Raw genomic sequence first — 23,143 nt, 5'->3', positions numbered from 1 at the left:
CAGCTATACACAACGTAAGAACATACATGTGCAAGCGTAAGCGTGAAAACAAAGTTCAGAGCACGAAGACCAAATGCAGTCCGGGAGAAACAACACTACAAAAACACACCCCAAAGGTGGTCCTACACTGGTGATAATCTGTCAAATATGCCAGGGAAATCCTCTGGGAAGCCACCACAAGTACTAGCCAACTAGAACATGGAGGGGCGCAAAACAAAAAGTGTGAGTGGGCAAAAACAAAGTTTTTCAAAAACCATTTCATAAACAAGTTTTAACCCCTCGCCATAAAACCTGTATACTTCCCAGAAAAGTAGAATATATATATATATATATATATAAGTCGTGCTTAGAAATATTTCATGTCAAATGCCTCGAATAAATGCAAGTGCTCAGGAAAATGTCAAAATCAATGCCATGAATCTGTCAACCGGAGTAACCTAACGTGACTTGTACGGCTGAATCTAGAGCTTAAATCTCCATCTCACTAACTATACCTGCACACGAGTCGGAACCACCTAAGGTAGTCTGTACGACAGGACTGGGTGTAATATAAGTACGCTCAAGTGCTACGATCACGTGAAGGCTGGGCGAATAATCGCGGGTCACCTACGAGTCGGAACCACCTAAAGTGGTCTGTACGACAGGACTGTGCACCTAACTTGGATCCAAGATGAGCGTGTGGTGCGGGAGGTGAACATCACGTGAAGGACTATGCCCAACTCTAGGCAGGAGCACTAACACCGGGGGTGCAGGTTATGAGCTCTCTACGCATCTCAAACCACTACTAAATATAAGCATAAACTATACTCACCTGGCACTTACCTATGCGCCCGCAGCACCAACATACATATATATATATATATATATATATATATAGGCTACTAACAATGCATAAACAAACGGCAAACATAATGCATGGCATAAAAACGTACAAACGTTTCAATTCATTTTCAGGGAAAAACATAAGTATATAGGCATATCCGGAAAACCAAAAGCCCACTCACTGGTATGTAGAAGGGTCGTAACCCCCTTGCCACGAGTGACCGCGCTCGTCCTCGGGATAGGTCTCACTTATATGCGAAATAACTATAAAAAGGTTACTTTTAAAGCACATAACCAACCTTACGAAAAAAACTTCTCATACAATGCTCAAATGGGGTGTATGAATACACCAACGTGATCTACTTAACCTCAAGAACATCCCCATATTTTTAGAAAAATTTTCCACCGCCGCACGCGCCCCCACGCGCAGGCATGTGCCTGGCACACTAACGGTTCAGTTAACACCGTTAGGAATATTCCGTTAAATCTAACGGATTCTGTTAACGCCGTTAGGAATATTCCATCCAAACTGACGGAATATTCCGTCATTTTCTCCGGTGAAGTTCCGGCGCTGGCGACGGCGTCGGAAAATCGAGAAAACTTTAAAACCTTGTATTTCATTTGTTTTTCAACCAAATTTCACAAAATTGGTACCAAAATGAAGCTTACAACAAGAGGAACAAATCCCTACCACTTTCAAGCACTAAAATCCACGGAATCTCGCCGGGAAAACACCACCAACTCCAGCGAACCTTGTAAATCACAATCCCCACGTCCAAAACCTTCAAACGAACCACCCCGAGCCTCCTAAGGACCTCACCAAGCTTCCTACAAGCTTGAAATTCCCAAAAACACAAGAATTAACGTGTGCATGAACAGTGACCAAATCGGGGTATCCCGAGTTCGACGTGAAATACCTGAAATGGGTATGGTTGAACTCCTACGGACCTCACGAGCACGAATATGTAATTTGTTTCCTCGATCTGTGAAGGTTTGGATGGTTTTGGTTGTGTCCGTACATGTGGGGATAGAAATGGGAGATAGAGAGAGAGAGAGGGAAAGGGACAGGATACGGGACAGGGAAATGGGTGAGGGGATGTGGGAAGGTATGTGTGGTCCAAAACCAGCCAAACAAAACCCAAAACAACCACACAACGAAACCAACATGCTAGGGGCAAAATCGTCATTTCACCCCTACGGTTCGAAAATCCAGAACGGGCTGTCACAGAGTGGGCCCGCTGCCTGCCATCTCAGCAGTTAATAGCCAAATTGACGGAAATTTTAACGAAGGTCTGACATTGCAACGAATTCATAAGTTGAGGTATGACATTGCAATGTTTGAAATATAAGGTATGAGATTGTAGTTTGACCCATAGTTGAGGTAGTTTTATGTAATTTACCCTTAATTAAAAATAAAAGTGAATGAATAAGATGGTTGGGCATTTATAAAATAAAAAAATAAAAAATATTCCCTTTTTTCTTTTTCTTTTTTTTCTTTTTTTTCATTTTTATTGATTGAATTAATCCTAGTGTTTTGATTTTTCTTATTGTTGAATCCAATGCACCAAAACGTGCCAGATGGCAGAAGGAGTTTTTTAATTGTTTTTTACTGTTGGAAATCCAACAACTATCATTGGGCCGCGTCATAGAGTCGTTGGGCTCTTCTGTTGGAGTTGCTACAATAGGCCCCATGACAGCAGATGCTGTCAGCCCACTCTCCTCTCTTGCGCGTGTAATACACGAGCTAGACACAATAAAAAAATAAAACCAAATGTGGCTGACATCAACCATGCCTATTGGCGCAAGGTCGGGATTAAATTGCATAGGTAGTTGGGTAGCATGGCTTGGCCCGCCACTTGCCCTCTTGGATTTGACCGCTGGAACCCCGCCCTTGGCCTTGCCCAAAGACAACGGGTGGAAATGCTCTTATGGGCATGATTTTTCTTATCCTTGAAGGTTAAGAGGGCTGCTCTTATGGCCATAATTTTTCTTATCCTTGAAGGTTAAGGAGGTTGGTGGTGGCCTTGTTAGTGTTTGAGGGTTAATTTCAACTATCCTTTAGTTTAAGGATGAAAAATGCAATTTGTGTGCCACAAGTGAAGAGTAACTAGATCTCTATACCACTCATGTTTCTCGCAGATTTACTGCTCAGGGCTGATAACTTCAGCAGCATCTGTGAGTGCTGAGTAATATCATACAATAAAGGTAACAAAGGTGAGATCACTTAAGAGATCACTTAGTTATAGCAAGAGAACGAAAAATTGAACGTTTCTTATTACAAGCTTTCTTTTGTAACGTAAATTATTCACATTTTCCCAAAAATATGTTTAGGGTTTATCAGAAACAATAATTAGAATGCTTAAATTGATCAACTCACCCATAAGGGCATGATCCTAGAAGGAAAATAACACAACTACTGAATGCTTGAATTATTAGAAGAGATTTTTCAGTGAATCTGGAACATAGGCACATACATCATATGACATTATACAAGTGGAGCGACACTTGAAAAAAAAATTCCCTCCACTTATATGATAACATGTGGCATACCGCCATGTGTTGTAGAAACATTGAAAATCTCTAGTATATACTGAGAATGGCCCCATTATTTTCTGCTCACTCAATTGCCCGAGTTTATTATTTTTCCTATTTCAATGGGATCGAGTTATCCTAGTTCAATTATAGTATCTAACTTAATCATTGTGTATTGTAACAAAAATGAAAAATATAATAAATCTTTTATTCATTAGGTAAATCTCAATAAATTAGAAATTGAGAGAGTCAACTCTTATGAAACATACAAATCAAATACAAATACATGTTTGACCCCAACCAACAACCAAATGGAATTGTTATCCTTTTTTGACTAAAAGTCTAAATCAATAATGTCTCTCCGTTTTATTTTTTAAAGGAGATTGAACAACTACGAGAATCTATATTAAGATGTCATTATCTTGAATCTCTTGATTGTGTGATCAAATTTAGTAGCTTTAAGAGCATCTTCAACGAGGAGATGCAAATTTGAAAAAATAACGTCAAACATACTAAATTTTTGCCTCAAACGAATTAAATTTGTAGTTTAATTTAAGTTAGAATTTGATTAATAATTTTAATAAAAGTTTAGAAGTTGTAAAATGTGCCACATTATTTGGTGTATAAACTTTTTGATTGAGTTTGGTGTATGGAGCACCATCCAATTAGAAACGCAAGAGTTATATTTACATTTTCTTTTATGTTTTCATAAAAAGTAAATCAGATATCATACTCTAATAGAAATTATGTAGTTTTGAGATGTCATTTAATTTTCGGTACTGGAGTGGCAGGAACCACCACAAAAAAAAATGTAAAAAAACAAAGTTACAAAAAACCCATCATCAAAAGATTTAAAAAAGAATATAAATTTAAGTTTTCATTTCATTTTCTGCCCTAAAATGCATATTTTACATCTCTCAATTGTGGAGTTATCCGGCCAATCAAACTGTAAATACACATCTCAAAGCATTTTATATCTTGCAATAGAGATGACCACGCCACTGATTTAGTGTTAAAGACGTTATTCGGCAACCTTGAAAGTACAAGGAATTTGGACTTAAAACTTTTAAGGTCAAACTTGTTTCCCAAGTATTCTTGGAGTTTAGTATATTTGTATGTCTGTGAACCAAATTTGGAGTTTAGTAATATGTAAGAACAAAAGTTGCACATAAATAGATGTTCTCAACTAGTAGGGTTTCAGGTGGTGCTGATATGGCACCATATTATATTACCAAAGAGTTGAAATTGAAAGTAACATATATAGATAGATAGTGGTTGAGAACTTGAAAAGTAAATATAGACGGTGAAAGAATTCACTGTGGAGTACTCACCTTCATCAAATATAGAAGGTGAAAGAATTATATTTGGTTAGTTGTGTTATGATTGCTCTCATGAAACAATGTAGACCTGTGAAAGAGATATCTACGATGATGGAAATTCTCTCCCACACCTTCATTTTGCACGAGTGAACGGTTGAAGAAAGATAATTGGTACCAGCTGGTGACTTCACTACGGCAGTCCACACCTCCGCCTGTTAAGAAAACTCACAAAAGTATTTCAGCCTCTTCAACCACTGAACCATACCATAGTGAAATGGCCCAAAGGCCAAAGTTCATTATCATTCCCCTTGGTAGGCAATGAGTTGTTTTCTAAACCCTTTAGCCAATTTGGAGCATCCTCTTCTACATAGTCAGGTTCAAACAAGGTAAAGCAAACCTCGCCAACCATCACAAATTTGAGGCTTTGTTTGTTGGAACGTGGAGCAGGCCCACTTGGTAAAAAGAGCATCTGTAAATGCGTGATACGTTTTTATGGGCTAATTATGTATGGACAACCATTTGTGATTGGAATTTAGAAACCCAAAAGAGCATACTTGTAAGTGGCGAACAATTTGGGCTAGCAGGAGGATCCATTTTTATAATTTTTATTTTATATATCTACACTAATCTGCACTAAGAGATGAAGAAGGGTTTAAATTTGAAGCACAGTGAGTTGAGGAGAAAGATTCTAAACATCAGGATAATTTACCGAGGATTCATTTTTCACCAATCAAAAGTGTAAAACTGACAGTCATACATACAGCCCACAAAGGCCCAATTGCAAGATGCATTTATGTGATGTGGGTGACTGCAAATGATATGTATGTTAGCCTGAATAAGAGGGAAATTGGATGTAAATTCAATTGCATTGAGCTTGATTATGACTTTTGTCACAATATGATTAATAATTTCAGAATTTAGGTGGGGAATGCTATCCGATTTGACTCATCCCCACCACTCAAACATCATGAATATTGATTTCAGCTCGAGTTAACTGCGCATGAAAAATAGTCATGACAATTGAACCAAACTACTATAGTCGATATTAGCTCAATGGTTGTCGAAGTCGACATAAATTCACGATGACATTGTGACATACTAACCAGAGCATGATGACATTGTTATTAATCACAATGATTGGTGAGTAGAATTGATTCGAACCCGTTCAATTTGATTCACAACTTATTTCACTTGATTTTTGGTCAAAATTTGATTTTTTCAGCCTAGTTCAAATTAGTTCTACTGTTTTTTTTTTTTTTTTTTCCCCTGATTGAGTGGGTTTTTTTTTCCCATGAAAATTACCTTGTACTAAAAGATCAATTGATTCATAAAAGATAAAAAAAAAAAATGACCAATTGAATTTCTAAAGTTGTGAGTTTCACTTCTGTATTTTAATTGTAAATGATTTACTAACACGTTAGTATTATGTTATTGAGTAATTTTATTGGCACCCCCACAAACTACGGAAAACACCCCACATTCAATTTTTTTTTTCCTCTTAAAATCTCAATTTTACCTAGAAAAATTAAAATTTACAAACAAAAAAATCAAAAACCCAGACACGAGCCACCCCATTGCCGGCGACCACCACGACAACCCTTTCACTAGTGTGCAATCACCCACCAACTAGGTTGTCATCTACCTCCCAGTCCTAGCGCCGCCACTGGTCATTTTGTCCCTAACCTTCACCTTAATTTATAATGTTTCATTCATTTGGGAACACATCTGATGATTTTTTTCTTTTGTTCATTTTTGCATCTTGCTTGCAGTTTATTGAATTAGCTTTGGAATTGAGATGGCCATACTTTGCAAAAATTCATGGCTACCTTCCGCTTGGCCAAATATAGATAGAAAGAACGAGGAAAGAGATGGAAAGGAGGATATGTTGCCGGCATGTAGAAGATTGGGGGTGGGTAGTCGATGTTGAGTGGCCCGTGGTCAGTGGGTGGGGTGGCTGCCTTGCTGGGGGTTTTAGTTATTTGTTGGGTAAATTACATTTTACCCCCTCAGGTTTAGGATCGATTATAATGTAACCTCATACAATATTTTTAAAATATTTCAATTTCATACATTTACTTATCATTTTATTTTAATTTCATAAATCCATTAGAAAATTCATTAAGTAAACCGTTAAGTGATGACGTGGTTGCCAAATTTGTGCACGTGGCAAAAAAATAATTTTTGTATGCATTTAAAAGATAATAATTTACCCTAAAATAATTAATTAAAGAAGGTGGGTCGGGGAAGATAGGTTTTAGGTTTTTTTTTTTCTTTAATTAATTATTTTACGGTAAATTATTATCTTTTAAATGCATTAAAAAAAATTTCCATGTGGCACAAATGTGGTAGCCACGTCAACACAAATGTAGATTCCATATTTACCACGTCATCACTTAACGATTTACTTAACGGATTTTCTAACGGATGAATGAAATTGAAATAAAATAATAAGTAAATGTATGAAATTAAAATATTTTAAAGATATTATATGCAGTGGTGAAGCCAGGATTTCTCGGGGGGAGGGGCGAACTTAAAAGAGTGCAAGGTTAAAGAAAAATAGCAACAACTAAATTTTTTTATATAGTAATGTCTTTCATAATTAATCAATACAAACAAATTACAATTGTTACCGGCGAGGTTTCATGTCATGAAAACGTCGCATAATAGGCTCATTATCAATAAAAGCATATACATCTCTCTCAATGTAAACAATCATGCTATCACTCAACCATTGATCTCCCATTTTGTTACGCAATGGTGTTTTCACAATCTTCATAGCAAAAAAAGCTCTCTCCACCGAAGCGGTTGCAACCGGTAATACCAAAGCCAATGTAAGAAGCTTATACACTAACATATAGCTTTCACACCTTCCGGTCTTCACTAACTCTTTGCAAGATCACTAATTCCTTTCAATGGTGAAAACTCACTATGCATCTTCATATCATGAATGTAATTGTCAAGTTGAATTGGAAGATTCATGAGGTCCATACAATCAAAATCTTGAGAATAAAGTTGGGCTAAACGAACAATTTTTGCTTTGTCAAAAGATGCAAAATTATTCACCGGACTCAAACATGCCATACAAAGAAGCAACTCGGTGTTTACCTCATTGAAGCGATCATTTAATTCCTTTAGTTGCATATCAAGGACTTGAAAATTGAGGTCCACACGATAGTAATGGACGTTTGTGATTTTTGGAGCTTTGTGCCGCGATTTTCCTGGTACGAAATGCATATCCTCCATGTTAGGAACGATAATATCATGCTCCTCACAAAACTTTTCTACATCATGAAACAAGTCCTCAAAGTCATCATCTCTCAAGGATTGTAGTCTTTGCTTGCATACTTCCACTAACGTCATTGCATTCACAATATCTTGATCTGTCTTTTGCAATGCTTGTGATAACTCATTTGTAATTCTCAATATAAGTCTCATCAAGAAAAGGTGAAACGCAAAATCCAAAGTTTGTATGTCTCTAAATAACCTAGTTGCTTCACCGAGATTATCTTGGTTGCAATCACTTTTAATCCATTCAACCACCTCCACCACGGCTTCAAACATAACAATAATACTAACTATAGTACCATAATGCGAGTTCCACCGTGTATCACATGGACGCATGAGACTACTTTCTTAATTTAACCCTTTACCCGTTTCAAGATTACTAAGATCAAGTGAATTTGTTCATGTTGTTTCTCTCTAAATGCATCGCGACGCTTACATGATGATCCAATAAGATTAACCAAACTACTAGCATTGATGAAGAAATTGGCAACATCCTCATTTTCCTTTGCCACGAATACAAGAGCTAGTTGGAGTTGGTGTGCAAAACAATAAATATAAAATGCTTGAGGGTATTTGTTCAAAATTTTTGTTTTAAGACCATTTAATTCACCTCTTATATTACTAGCTCCATCATAGTCTTGTCCTCATAACATGGACATACTCAAATTTGTTGTAGCAAACAATCTCTCAATGGCGTCTTGAAGCGAGCTACTAGTTGTAGAGGTGACATGTTGAACACCCAAAAACTTTTCAATTGCTTCTCCTTTTTTGTTCACATAATGCAATACCACCGCCATTTGCTTTTTAGTCGAAGCATCACGTGATCCATCAACCAAGAGAGAGAAAAAAAAAAATGTACCTTCCATATCTTTAGTGATTGCATTAATAGTTTCAATAGCACAACAAGATCCTTTTGAATATCAGAAGAAGTATACTTGAGATTCTTGGGAGCATTCTCAAACACAATCTTCCTAACTTTCTCATTATGATCGGCAAGAAATTGCATAAGCTCCATATAATTACCCCTATTGCTCGATTTCACAGATTGTGCTCACAAAAAGCAAAACCTTGTCACAACAATCATCTTGTGCAATCAAGTGCTCCACTTAGTAAAGTGTGATAATTAACGCGAGCTTCATCAATTTGCTTGATCACAAATGTTCCAATGTGTTGTTTTTGTGTCATCAAGTCTCTAGCTTGTTGCATAGCTTTATTATGAAGACTTCAAACACCTCTTTCATGGACTTGAAAATTTTCGAGTCCTTTCCTCCAATTTGTAAACCCTTTTTCAGTGAAGACATCACTTCCACTACTACCCGCTTTATCAAAATCACATTTAAAAAGATAGCAATAACGGCAAAATGCAACATCTTTTATTATACTATACTCCAACCACTTAAAATTATCAAACCAACTTGTGATAAAACATCGATTGTCGCTAGCTTTCCTTGGCATGATGTGAGAGTTAGGTTGACAAGGTTCATTTTGGAGGGGGTATCTACGAATTGCTTCTCAATACTTGAGTGGATAATCAAGCATTTGATGTCTCAATCCAGGGTCTACAAGAAGATTAGCTAATATTTTATCCAACTCAATAACCTTACTTTGTTGTGCACTACCCAGAATACTCGAAGGAGCCCCTACTTGGAATATTTGAAGGTGGAGGAGGACTACCCGGAATATTTGAAGGAAGAGGAGAACTATCCAGAATATTTGGAGAAGGATTCAAGCACTATTTCTTATAGTATCGTTCCATTACGTAACTGTATAACGAAAGAAAAATATATATATCTTAGACTCTTAATCCTGAAGTAGACTACGAATTTAATTAATTGGTACCAACAATCATATGAATAATCAAGAATTCAATTTTCATAGTATTCATAAAAAATAAAAAAATAAAAAAAACATAGTATTCAATTTTTATATACTTCAAAAAAAAAAAAAAACAAACAAATCAATAATCATAGTATCCATATGAATAATCTATAATCAATAACCATATAATGTATTACCCTATAATCCTATATCAATTAAACAAAAAATTGTATTCAATAATCAATTAGGGTTTGAAATAAATTAAAATTAAAATTTGACCTTAATTGGAGCGGCTGGTGTGGAATGCATGGCGAGTTGCGTTTGGACTATGGAGCTTGGTCTTGGTGGCCAACCAATAGAACGAGATGGCTGCTTTGTATTCCTAGGATTTGGAACAATTTTGAAAAATGAAATATGGGGCCTTAGGGGTTTTGTCGTGTGGGGGAGAAAGGGGGTAATGGTGGGGGGATAGGATTGGTTATCTGGGAAAAGAGTGGGTGGGGTTTAATTGAAACGGGGTGGGATTGGGATGGGGATGAGGACCAGTGGTCCCCCGTTTATTATCATTTTTTATTTGATAATCCCCCAAAATGACGTCGTTTACCCAAATATTTAATTTTATTATACCAGGCCCAAAACGACATCATTTTGGCCTGGATTTTAAAATAAAAATTAAAAAAACCTACGCGCGCAGGTTTCTGGTTTCAGAACCACCATGGCGCGGTGCATCCCAATTTCCAGCCGAACCAGAAGGGTTTAAGCGTTGCTTTTGCCCTTGTTTTTCGACGAGCGGAGGGGCATCCGCCCCCTTTCGTTCCTATGTAGCTTCGCCCTTGAAAAAAAGTGAAATAAAATTGGTATAAGAAGTTAGGAGAGATGTCACTTAATATTTCGGTCTAGTCGTATTTTTCACTTGTAAGTGAGAACTTTTAGGTTTGATTTTTATCAAAGACGTATTCGAACCACATTATTGCTCCACTTCTTAGTTCCTTAATAGATATAATATCTTTTGTTCAAAAAAAAAAAAAAAAAAAGGATCAAAGAGTGGGGTTGTTATGGTGCTTGGGGAGTGGGGAGAAGGGGCATGAGTGGTGGCAGCAGCATGGGTTTGGGAGTTGAATAACTGTATGGATTCATTCGATATGATAGTATAATATTTGTTCCATTGAATTCAATTCATTCAATATGTGTTTGGGCCCAAAATAAAATTGTTGGGCTGAGTGTAGGTTTGTTCTCAGCCCACGCTGTGTCAAAAATATTATGGGCTGTCTGGTGATTCTGGGCCAATCAGCAGGGATGGTCGAGTCCTATTACAAGAAGGAGTAGTTCAAATAAGCAAATGGGTCGAGGAAGTCCTAGTGCAATTAGGATTCTCGACCAACAATGAATAAAGCCTAAAAAATGGGTGAGTTCAAAGTCCTAATGGGAGTAGGGTTGGTTGAAGCAAAGTTGGAACGAAACAAGAACTCCCAATCCAGATATGAGTTTAATTCAATCTCAAAAAGGAATTGGTGCTATAAATACAAGACATCATGCAACAATTCAAGGGTCTCAATTCAACACACAATTGCTCTGCGCAAAACCTCTCAAACATCTTGAGATTTTTATTTTCTTTTCCCCGCTGACACACCTTCAGTTTGGATAAACAGCATTATGAAGGCAACCGACGAATACCTTTAGTTTGGATAAACAGTACTGTCGCTGTAGAATTAGCCGGCAGAGGCGCACCTTCAGTTTGGATAAACATCATTGCGTTGAGGCCAACTGGTTACCTATCCAAGTCTCGGTCGAGAAGGGTTTCCGAATCCTTATTGGTAGATGTCATATTATTAGCCTTCTCGGCAAAGTAAGGTGTTACGAGTTATGACATTTGGCGCATTGAACGCCGAGTGATTTTATGATTGGATATTCATAAGTGAGTTTCAGAGTTCGGCATTATGATGGCCGAACCACATTCACCATCAAGACATACATCACCTTTGAATACTTGTGTTCGTACAGTCTGGTGTCGATTCGACGTGTTTATACTCTTACAAATATAATCACGGTGACCGAATTCGGCGCCAATGATTTGTGAACTTCGCAGAACTAACAGTCTTGTCTTTAGGCTCGAGAATCCAAAGGTCGAGATTGGTTCCTTCCTCGGCCACAGTCGCAAGATAAAGAAGTCAGCAACACGCTCAACACAACATCAACAAACTTTACTCCTCGGCCGACGAGTTGGCACGTCCCGCATTCAACCGAATGACGTAGTTAGCTTATTAGTTACTTGGTCTGCGCACCACGTAGGCTTGGTAGTTTTTAGGGTTACCAATATGATAGTACAATACTTGTTTAGAGTATTTATTTTTGCATTTAAAACCTGGAGTATCACTTGTATAAAAGGAAAAATAAACATAGAAATCATCCCAAATAGATCACAGATCATATACGTCTTTTCCCAAAAAAAGATAAAATATAGCAGCATATAAGTGTAAGTGTAAAATTAAAATTAAATAAAATGCCAAAAAGTTCCATTGCCGGGAATCGAACCCGGGTCTCCTGGGTGAAAGCCAGATATCCTAACCGCTGGACGACAATGGATTGCTTGGTCATTGTCCTCACAATTGTTGTATTAAATATATGTTCACAAAGCAGTTCATAAACTGGGCTTTTTTTTTTTTTTTTTTTTTTTTTTTTTTGAAAAAAAACTAAATCCATCTACGAACTAGATCAATAATGTTGCCCACAGTTAATAAGTATATATAGATGAACCAATTTTCAACCATAGGTGGAATGGCGATTTACTGCAGTAACTGAAAATAATAATACTTATACATCTTGATGCGGGTTTCCTAACAATTGAGGATTTTACCCCAATAATGATATCTTATAGAAAAAAAAAAAATTCAAGCATAGGCATTGTTAACCTGTCAAGTTAAGAAATGTTTAGCGTGACAATTAGTAATTTTGTAAGTGTCGGTTTGAATCTTCCTCTTCAACCTACTCCTTTTGAGTTCAAACTATCCCTCATTCCCCTAGTTTAGTTAAATTTAGGGTATATTAGCATATCATTTATCATAAGAAAAATGGTAGAATGTGAATAAAAGTTTCTTTCATGACTAACTTCTTTTGGAAGTCGGACTCCATAATTTCATCCTTCAACGTAGCTTGAATTTAGTAAGTTATTCAATCTAATCCAATCCCATATACCAAACATGAACAAAGTGTAATTGAATCAATTGTCTATGTACAATTTTCATTTCTACCTTTTGGTTGAAGGATGGTGAGGTCAACAAGAGAACTTTACAATTTTCTTCCTAGTTAGTTAGTAATTGCTTATAGCGTGTTTGTGATTGCTTCTGTAATGGTTGAAAGTACGTTTTGATAACTAACATCATTTTATTACTACGTTTAGTAAAAATAAGTTTGAGTGTTTCTGGGTTATAGTAGCGCTTTCAAAGAAACACTTGCATGGTTCATTTGGAAGTTCTTTTAAAATGATTTAAGGTGCTTTTGGTAAAATAGATTTTAGAATAAGCATCAGATATGTTTTTTTTTTTTTTTTAAACACTTAAAGTGCTTTTTTATAGAAGCACTAGATATGTGCTTCTTGCAAAAAACACTTGACTGTTTTTCCAGAATCACTTAAATTTTTACTACAAAGTGGTTTTAAAAATATTTTTAATAAAAACACTTTCAGTTATTTTAAAAATAATTTTCAACGAAATATATTTTGATGTAAGGCATTAAAAAATATATATACTCCACTTCCCTGGCCCATCCCATGTTTCATAGCAAAGTAGCAATTGCTTCACAATGCAAAAGCAAATATGATATGTCCATCAAAGGTTGGAATCTAGTTCCTATTGCTACTTGGGCTATCGTTGCTGCTGACAATGCCAGGTGCCCATCAATCGAACAATAACAAAAATGTTGCCCACTCTCGTTAAAAATGATTGGAGAGAGGGAGAGCGCGCGCATAGCCACACAATCATTTTGGTTGAATAGGAAGGTAAAATTTTGTAGTTGTGGTAGCTGACAGTCGCTTAAAGATGTTAAAAACGGTTGACGTTCACTCAAGCGCATAAACGATGCCAGTATAACTCTGGGATCAGGAATTGAAGTTTCATTTGCATGTCGTGTGGTTCTTTCTTGTTCAGCAAGGAAAAAGATTGTTCTCTATGAAATTCAGCTCATGATCTCCTCCAACAAAGTAAAGTTTAAATACCACTAAATAATTATCGGTTAGAGGTAAGCAATGCGGCCGGAAAACATTACCACTAGGCAACTTCTAGTTCAATAAAGCGCCCGCAAAGATTTCACCAGCCACATTGTTTGCGAAAATCAGATGCAGTCTTCAACTTCAACATGAACAAAGCTCTAACTCAATCCAATCAATACTCGAAGATTCTCGTAAATTTGTAATCGAAATAAGGCCTAGAGAGGAAAATACCGAGAGTCGAACAGTGGTACAAGCCCCACAAAATTTCCACTTTTGTACCAAATACATAAGTGAAAACAAAACCTTCTTACCAAGGTTTAGGAATAAATATCTGGAGAAATAACTAGTTCATTCACATTCCCATTTATGGTAGAGTTCTTACAGTTAATATATATCCCAAATAAAACTAGGAACCTTTACAATTATACGGTTACATATATAAATTAAAAACAACAAAAAAGCACACCAACACCTTATTCCTTGTATCCAATTGATTTCTAACCCTTCACGAATCTGTTATTCGGTATAATATTAACTTTCCCTGCTTCCACAGGTAGTCATGTACTTCCACCAGTGTAACTGCAAGCATTATAACCTGCAATCAATTCACATACTTAATTAGCAAGAGTTCCGAAACAAATCAAGTAGACATTTTTTCATAGGTAGTCATGCTGGTTTTGGAGATGTTCCATTTTTTCACCGGTATAAAATGCGTGAAAAGAAAAATGCCACAATTAGTAGTGCAATCATTCACAAAAGGAGTTGGATTATTAAGAGAATCGTTATCACCACAAAAGTCAAAAGATTATACACTTTTACGTTTCTAATTGGTCACTTTATGAATTATTATCCCAGAAAGTAAATCACCCTTTTATGTTAAGTGTGTCCTCATCATGGAAAACATAGGCCATTTCGATATGTGCTCGTGTTAAAGAAAACTTACTGGGATTTGAGGATGTGAGCATTGCTGTTTGTGAGAAATCGCAATTCAGAGGAACTGTGCCAACAGTATGATAATACAGATTCATGGCATAGGCAGCGTGCGATGCAACAGTGTTTGGGTCGAAACAGGCGCTTCCTGGTTGGATTGCGCTGCAATCAATACCATGGTCGCAAGCATAGTCAAGATTTGCCTGCAATTGAGCATCAGAAATGCCGGATTTGGGCACACACCACTGTGCTGAAGTAGGCTTGGGTGAAGGAGACACCATTGGTGTTGATGGAGTCTGAAGGATAGAAATCCAAGGGTTATAAATAATCATGCGTATTATAAAGCATAGAATATTAGGCATTATAAGGTTCGGCCAGATACAGGACATATTATGTTCTCATATGTATTGAACATGCCATATAACGAATTATCTAGATTTGCAGTCAACAATATAACACATAAAAGTGATGAGGTAAGAGAGCATTTTGCTAGAAGGTTTTAAATATGTCACCTGGCTACTATTTGTGAGACCAACTTCATATGTCGCAGTTAGATCAAGCTTGAACAAACCAAAGGATCGCTCAGAGGCTGGACCAGGTTTCAAATCCTCATCATAGAGCGCGAAGATATAAGTCTCCACAGATTTTCCAGGCATCAACGGAGTCCCAACCATGGATCTAAGGTGTGCAATCAAATTGCCATTATATGCCCTTGCATTCTCCACACTAGTTCCAACTTCGTTGCTATCTCCATGGTATGGCCATCCAGTCTCAGCGATCAAAATGTCAATGTCCTTGAATCCAATTACATTCAAGGCTGACCGCACGGCATCAACCTAGAGATGGTAAAACTTCATCATTTATATTACTGCATCAATCAATGACTTCAAAAGCATAAGGGTTAAATCATTGGAACTCTCTAATTAGTTAGCTTGTCATTAAAATTGTCATTGCAAGAAAAGAAAACAACGTGCATAGTTCAAACAAGTTATGCATTTACTAAGCTACAGAGAAAAAAACTCCGTTCGATTAACGATAAAAAAAGGAAAATACTTCAAAACTAGATTTCATTTTCCAATTTTCTTTCCAATTCTTTCACTTGGGTATGACCTATGATATTGCGATACAATGGTAAAAGATTGAGGTCTTACAGCATCATCTGACCGCAAAAGATTCGAATGCTATCTCAAGGATCTGCGGGGAAAAAAACCCATTGCTACTAAAGTTTCGCTAACATTTTCTCCTATAGTAAGAAATATGAGGTTTATACTTTTATATGGTGGTCCCAAATTAAATTTTGGTTCTATGAAACAACAAAATTTGTCTAGGTTTTTTTCAAATACGTTGTACTGAATCCAAAGCCAATAGAAATCATGGCCTCATCTAAAATTATTGTGATGGGCCACTAGCCAGCCTGTCACATTGTCACCATGCATCAATTGCATATACAAGGTAATTTCAATGATCCCATCATTTCCTTGATAAAGGAAAGGACAATAATACAAGAGTAATATGGATGATGCTAATTAAATGACCGTTGAAATTGGGGTTTTCAAAAACCCTCATTTCCTACACCTAAACCTTATTATCCATCCTTTTTATTAAGCAAAGAGTATTTCCAAATGAGATGTCAAAATATCCAAATCAACACTAATATTAAAAAAAGGCAACAACAATGTATTCAAATCAAAAAGTCAAATCTGATGTGACATGACATGAATTGACAGCCCACACCTCTGCTACCAAAATTGATAGCAACTTCAATTTTTTTTTAATTGATTATAAAATGCATTTTATTGTTTTAAAACATTTATTATAATAGGTTAATGTAATAAAATAATAATTTAATTTGATATATTGGGTGAAAAACCAAAAAAAGGCCAAAGTGCAACATAGGCTGTTAAATTTAAATTTTATGTTTATAATTAGACATCTCGTAGATGTTCAAGTAAAAGACCTAAAAGTTAAAGATATAGTAATATTATATTAATTGCTTTATTCTACATTTTCTTTCATCTTCTTTTTCAACTAATCCTCACACTCCACGTTGTCTAATTTTCTCTAATCTACTCTTGACTCTAAACACATGCAGGGTGTATATTTGCCAAGTGTTTGGTTGGAAGTGCATTTAGAAATGGCTACAACAACCGACGTCTTTTAGATAACAAAAAACTCATCTAAATAATAAAAGTACTTTTAAAACTATCTGTGCTTTCCATAGAAGCACGTACATGAAACCCTTCTATTGATTTTAGCTTCTAACAAAAGTGCTTATGTGCATAAGTGATTCTCAAACAAATCGCAAAGCGAACGCTAATTACCAAAAAAACCATTAGTTCTAAACTCTTATGTCAATGTCGTGGACTCATGATTTAAATACTAACGTGTGAGTCGTCGTATAACGCAAATTCTAATCAGTTGACGGTTGACCAACAGGTCAATTTTCAACTGGGCCTAGATCCACTTTATAAAAAGCCCAAATCCGGCCCACTATAGTGTAAAACACGCTCACCTGAGCATCGAATATGTTCATGTACTTGATTCCGCTCCCCGAGTCGACTCGTCCCGCGTTGGGTTGGAATAAGCAAAACGCCAGTGTTTCGGGCCTCGGGTCGCTCTGGTAAGCAAAAAATGGGTACGGGTTGACCGCAAACGGTGATCCATTGTCCCTCTGGAAGGCGAGAAGTCCTTTGAGAACGTCCTGGAATCCCGGGTTGAACCGACCGGAAGATGGCGGGTCGGACTGGGCCAAAACGGCCATGGAGTGCACCGTCGAGACCCGGACCTTTCCGCCTAGAGACGCGGCAAAGAGGGCAGATTGGACATTTCGCATGGCGGGAAGGAGCTGGGAGATGAGGCCCTGGTCGTTGGATAGGAGGACCTCGTTGCCGACATTGATGAGGTCGATTTTACTGGCGGGGTAGAAGGGGAGGACGTTGGAATTCACCCACTGCGCCGCCGCGTTGGGATCGGATGCAAGGGCCGGGAGGTCGCCGTTCGCGGCGCCAATGGCGATAGCGATGCTGGAGCCGGCGAGGGCCTTGATGATGGCCGGGTCGGCGCCAAAGAGACGGACGCGCTTGATGGCGGTGGACTGGAGGAGTTTAGCGGTGTCGGAGGCCGGCGGGAGGTTGTCAGCGACCTGGCCGTAGTTGACGCCGATGAAGGACTGTGATTCTGCAATCAAAGCAAATCGTTTCAGTGGGGTTTTTCCCTACTTACGAGATGAGGTAAGTAAGGCAAAGTTACTTGGAATTCGAGCAGAGCTAATAACTGTGCTCTCATCAATTCATTACGCAAACAAATTTTTATATTTTTCTCGGGAAAGTGACACTTTTTCCTTTATTTTCCGGGAAACTAGAAGTAATTACGTACCTGCAGAGAGGAAAGCGGTGAATAAGAGGAAGACAAGGAGGATGGGGAAGTGCGAAAGCGACGACGCCATGGACGATGACGATGAAGTGTGTCGACAGAATGGATACTGGTGAGAAGCTGTGTGCTGTTTTTGTGCAGAGTGCGGAAGACGACGGACTTCAGACCCCTAAAAAACAAGTTGAGGGTAACGGTAAGAAAGTAAGCCAGGTGACACTGAACTCAAGTGCTCACGTGCGATGGGACCCCACCTGTCTCTCAGTCCTCTCGTTGACGTATGCCAAATATTCGTTGACGTATGCCAAATACTTTAAGAAAATACTCTTAAAAGTGAAATTTTCTGACCCTTCGTTAACGTTAATTTTTATTCTAATATTAAAAAATATTATGTTAAAAACATAATGTAATGGATAATCTATAAATAGTTCTATTTTTTAATAAGTTTTCTTAGAATTTCTTTTTCCACAATTCATAACTTTCTACCATTCTCTGTTGGTCTTTTTATTTAATTTTAAACTTGTCTTTCTCAGTTTATTTCTTCAATTTAATGGCTAAAAAAGGTTAATGACTATTAACTCCAAGAAGAAATCGAGCTTTGATAGCTGATATATAGATAAAGATAATGCTAGGAATTAAAATTTTAAATTAAATTTGTAAGTTAAATTATATGTTAGTAATAAGAAACAAGCAAGTTAATTGACATTTAATTAATAATTCAACAATTGACATCCATAATATTTAATTTACAAATTTAACTTAAAATATTTGATCTCCCTAAATGTTTAACCAAATTCTTGTATTTAGATTCAACGTTAAAACCTTAAATTCTCATTGGAATAAAAACATGGGAGTTTGTTATTATTGTTCCCAAAGAATCATTGTGCACTCCTCCTTAGGGTTTAGTTTGTGGTTACTTAATCTTTTTAAAAAAGGTGGAGTCTTAATTATGTTTTTTTTCTTTTCAAAATTATATCCAAAACAGCAGAAAGCAGAAGCAACTCTAGACATGCTTTTCAAAAAAGCTTTTTTTTTCTTTTTTTTAATTTTATTTTTTCTATTGGAGGCGGGTGAACAAATACCAATTAATGCAACTTTCATATCGACAATCCTACCCCCATCTCTAACTTTTTTTTTTAGCTAAAAACACTTTTATTACTATAGTATATCAAACACTTACTTTTTTTTTCACAGTTATTTATTATCATAGCATACCAAAAGCAATTTTGAAAAAAGCACAACAACTCCAAACTAGCTATTAGTATTATATTCTCTTGGGATTGACGGGGCTGGAACTCGCAGCTTCTGCCTTGATTAAATTTTTTTATTGAATAAGGTCAAATTGTGTCAGCTAAAACCTTCACTTGATGAAACGATTTTAGCAAACCCTTGAACTGGATAAAGGTGTACTTGGGTGAAGTCGTTTCTAATGAGAGATAGGGACATCGGGGTAAGAGAAGAAAATTTGGATTCCACTATAAAACCAATTGGCAATATTGTCATTAACCCAACTTACTTATAAGCCTATACAAGATCATTCCTCCTATCAATGTGAGATTCATTCTCAACCGTAAGTACATGAGGTTTTTACTTTATTTTGAGTTTTTATCACAAATGACTCTAAAATTGACCTAACTCATCATTGTAGTCCATTAATTTGAAAATCAATCAATTTCGTCCTTAAAATTGACCTAAAATATTAACTTGATCCATGCCATCTAGTTTCGTTAGATTTTCTGTTAGTTTGTTGATGTGGCAAGATATAGTGACCATCTCTAGATTTCAGTTTGGCAATTTTTTTGTTTAAGGAGTGGGTAAATTGGTGTTGTGCTCATTGACAATACTTGTATTGAGGTAATTGGGAATAATGTCGTGGGGTTGATCACTCATATGGTAGTGATTCTATAAAATTAACTATCGGAGGTTTTTTTTTATAACAATTTCATTTTAAGTGATCGTTGTAAAAAAGTTTCTAAAAAAGTAAATATTGGAAAGTAGTTGGATTAGACTACTAGAGTGTTCGCACGCGGTTGCGTTTAGACTTTCAGATTTGGTTGGGTATTGGTCAGTCTTGCCTTTGGAGAATCTCAACGTCATCAACCCACCTACTCTGACGGTGGAAACATGGAATTCCAAGTGCAAAGGGACTTTTTGGTCGCTGGGAAAGTTATTCTTTCACACTTGCCGCGAATATGCAAAGGAACTTTTTGGACAATAAACTTCCCCGAGGGTTCTTGTGTTTAAATTCGGGACAACAGCAAAAATATTATCATTTATGTAACCCTATTTGAATTACATGACTTGTGCTCATAAACATTTTTGTTGGAATTGCGATAATTTAGGCGTGAGGGGAGTTTCGAACCTGGGATACATAAGTAGAAACTCAATGCTCTATGCATTAGGATATTAGATATTAAAATTGAAGTATTTCATAAGAATGTAACTGAAAGTATGATGACCCCATATTGCTTGAACTATAAAGGAACATGTTTTTAAAATGGTTAAATGCGTTTTCTGCAACTAAAAATGATGATTGCATTTGATAGAAATTTGTAGAAGAAATGTACTTTATACAAGTGATTTTAGGAGAATAATCTGCCAAATGCTTCTTAAAAAAAACACTAAAGCACCTGTAGATTTTTAATAAAGAATTCAAAGTGTCTATATTTAAATCATTTCCAACTCATTGATGTCTAGTGGTGGCGATGGTAGAATGATGGTTGTTCTTCTAACTGCTTTTTGGAATACACTATAAAAAAAATACTTATGGACATATGAAAATACGTTTAAAATACTACCAACCAAACCTAGATGAGTATAACTAGTGACGAAGCCAGGAATTGACGGGGAGAGGGGCTGTCACATCCCGGTCTCCCACCTTGAAGATATTGTCCGCTTTGGCATTCCCTCTGGACTATGTCGCAGCAGAGCTACCGCACGGTTTTGTTCTTGTGGCCGAGTGTTAGTCCGCAGACCACATCTCCCACCACAAAAGGCCTCTTCAAAGTTGAAGCACCAGGCATGGATATATAAGGCCCAAAGACCATGCCCTCACGGGCGATGTGGGATACTACAATCCACCCCCCTTAGGGAGCCCGACGTCCTCGTCGGCACACCACGACCGTGAGTCTGGCTCTGATACCAAATTGTCACATCCCGGTCTCCCACCTTGAAGATATTGTCCGCTTTGGCATTCCCTCTGGACTATGTCGCAGCAGAGCTACCGCACGGTTTTGTTCTTGTGGCCGAGTGTTAGTCCGCATACCACATCTCCCACCACAAAAGGCCTCTTCAAAGTTGAAGCACCAGGCATGGATATATAAGGCCCAAAGACCACGCCCTCACGGGCGATGTGGGATACTACAGGGGCGAAGTTAAAAGATTGCAAGCTTCAAAAGAGTAGCAACAACCAAATCATTTTATATAGTAATGTGTTCCATAATTTATCAATACAAACAAATTACAATTGTTGCCGGCGAGGTTTCATATCATGAAAACGTCACATAATAGGCTCATTATCAATGAAAGCAAATACATCTCTCTCAATGTAAACAAGCATGCTATCACTCAACCATTGATCTCCCATTTTGTTAAGCAATGATGTTTTCACAATCTTCATAGTAGAAAAAGCTCTCTTCATAGAAGCGGTTGCAACCAGTAACACCAAAGCCAATGAAAGAAGCTTATACACTAACATATAGCTTGCACACCTTCTGGTCTTCACCAACTCCCTTGCAAGATCACCAATTCCTCTCAATATTTGAAGGGAGAGGAGGACTACTCGGAATATTCGAATGATGACTTCTTGGAATATTTGAAGGAGGAGGAGGACTACTTGGAATATTTGAAGAAGAAGGACTACTTGAAATGTTTGAATGAGGATTTAAGCATTGTTTCTTATAGTATCGTTCCATTATGTAACTGTAAAATGGAAAGAAAAAAAAAATCTTAGACTTTTAATCCTAGAGTAGACTATACTAATATGCATAATAACTAATCCAACCAAGAATTCAATTATTCAATACCAATAAGCATACAAATTATTCAATAAATAAATATTCAAGTCAACTAATCATATGAATGTACATTATGTAATAATTCAATTAATTAATCAATAATCAAGAATTCAAATTTTAATTTTCATCCTAAAAATAATTTCATAATTTCATATCAATAATCATATTAGTGTATCACCATATGATTCTATACCAATTAAACAAAATTCGTATTAAATAATTAATTACAGTTAGGATTATAAATTTAGGGATTAAAAAATTTACCTACTGGAATTGGGGGGCAGCATTGCTGCACCTTTTGCTTTGATTGGAGATTGAAAAAGAGCACACAGAGAGAGACTGAATGGAAGTTATGGAACGGGGGACACGCGGTCCCACCCTATATATTTATATTTTCTGGGGTATGATATCCATACACATTTTTTTGCTTCTCACACACCTTTCTAATTTTCGACCATTAGATCGGATGAATTGAAGAAGATCAACAAATAGAAATTAACAAATGATGTGCGAGAAGTAAAAAAGGGTGTGTGGATAGCACACCCCTATTTTTTTTCCCAACTTATACGAAATGGCACCGTTTCGTTCTACTTTTTTTTAATTTTTTAACCAGGACCAAAACGACGTCGTTTTGGCCTGGGTGTTTTGAAAAAAAATTGATGCAGCTCTGCTGCGCGCAGAGCAAAACCAGATAGCACCGTTGCATTGGAGGAGACGAAGAATAGCAGTAGTAGGAGGGGAGGGATTGGCTAGCGCTCCAGCCTTGTTTTTCCGACGAGGGGAGTGGCGGCCCCCACTCCTTGCCCTCACGTGGCTTCGCCACTAATTATATGAGGTTGCAGTCGATC

General features: G+C 37.0%; 1 protein-coding gene, 1 non-coding gene and 1 pseudogene across 2 annotated transcripts; all 3 read right to left on the bottom strand.

Annotated features, from left to right (window-relative positions):
* Positions 1–7,290: 7,290 nt before the first annotated feature.
* LOC148693443 (uncharacterized) lies at positions 7,291–9,714 on the bottom strand (annotated as a pseudogene).
* A 2,573-nt stretch (positions 9,715–12,287) lies between these two features.
* TRNAE-UUC (transfer RNA glutamic acid (anticodon UUC)) lies at positions 12,288–12,359 on the bottom strand. Its single transcript has one exon. It is a non-coding gene; the product is annotated as a tRNA-Glu (tRNA).
* A 1,953-nt stretch (positions 12,360–14,312) lies between these two features.
* LOC137728759 (glucan endo-1,3-beta-glucosidase 7) lies at positions 14,313–18,506 on the bottom strand. The gene is made up of 5 exons (XM_068467516.2): positions 18,286–18,506; positions 17,423–18,087; positions 15,423–15,746; positions 14,924–15,206; positions 14,313–14,575 (listed from the first exon to the last, which is right to left on the bottom strand). Exons 1-5 carry the CDS (start codon positions 18,353–18,355, stop codon positions 14,538–14,540), a joined length of 1,380 nt encoding a protein of 459 aa, XP_068323617.2. The 5' UTR covers positions 18,356–18,506; the 3' UTR covers positions 14,313–14,537.
* Between the last annotated feature and the right edge of the window lie 4,637 nt (positions 18,507–23,143).

This window comes from Pyrus communis, chromosome 10, assembly GCF_041283825.1.
Source record: "Pyrus communis isolate YQ-2024b chromosome 10, ASM4128382v1, whole genome shotgun sequence".
Lineage (NCBI taxonomy): Eukaryota > Viridiplantae > Streptophyta > Magnoliopsida > Rosales > Rosaceae > Pyrus > Pyrus communis.
The sequence above is the reverse complement of the archived record's forward strand: the minus strand, read 5'-3'. Positions and strand labels throughout refer to the sequence as shown.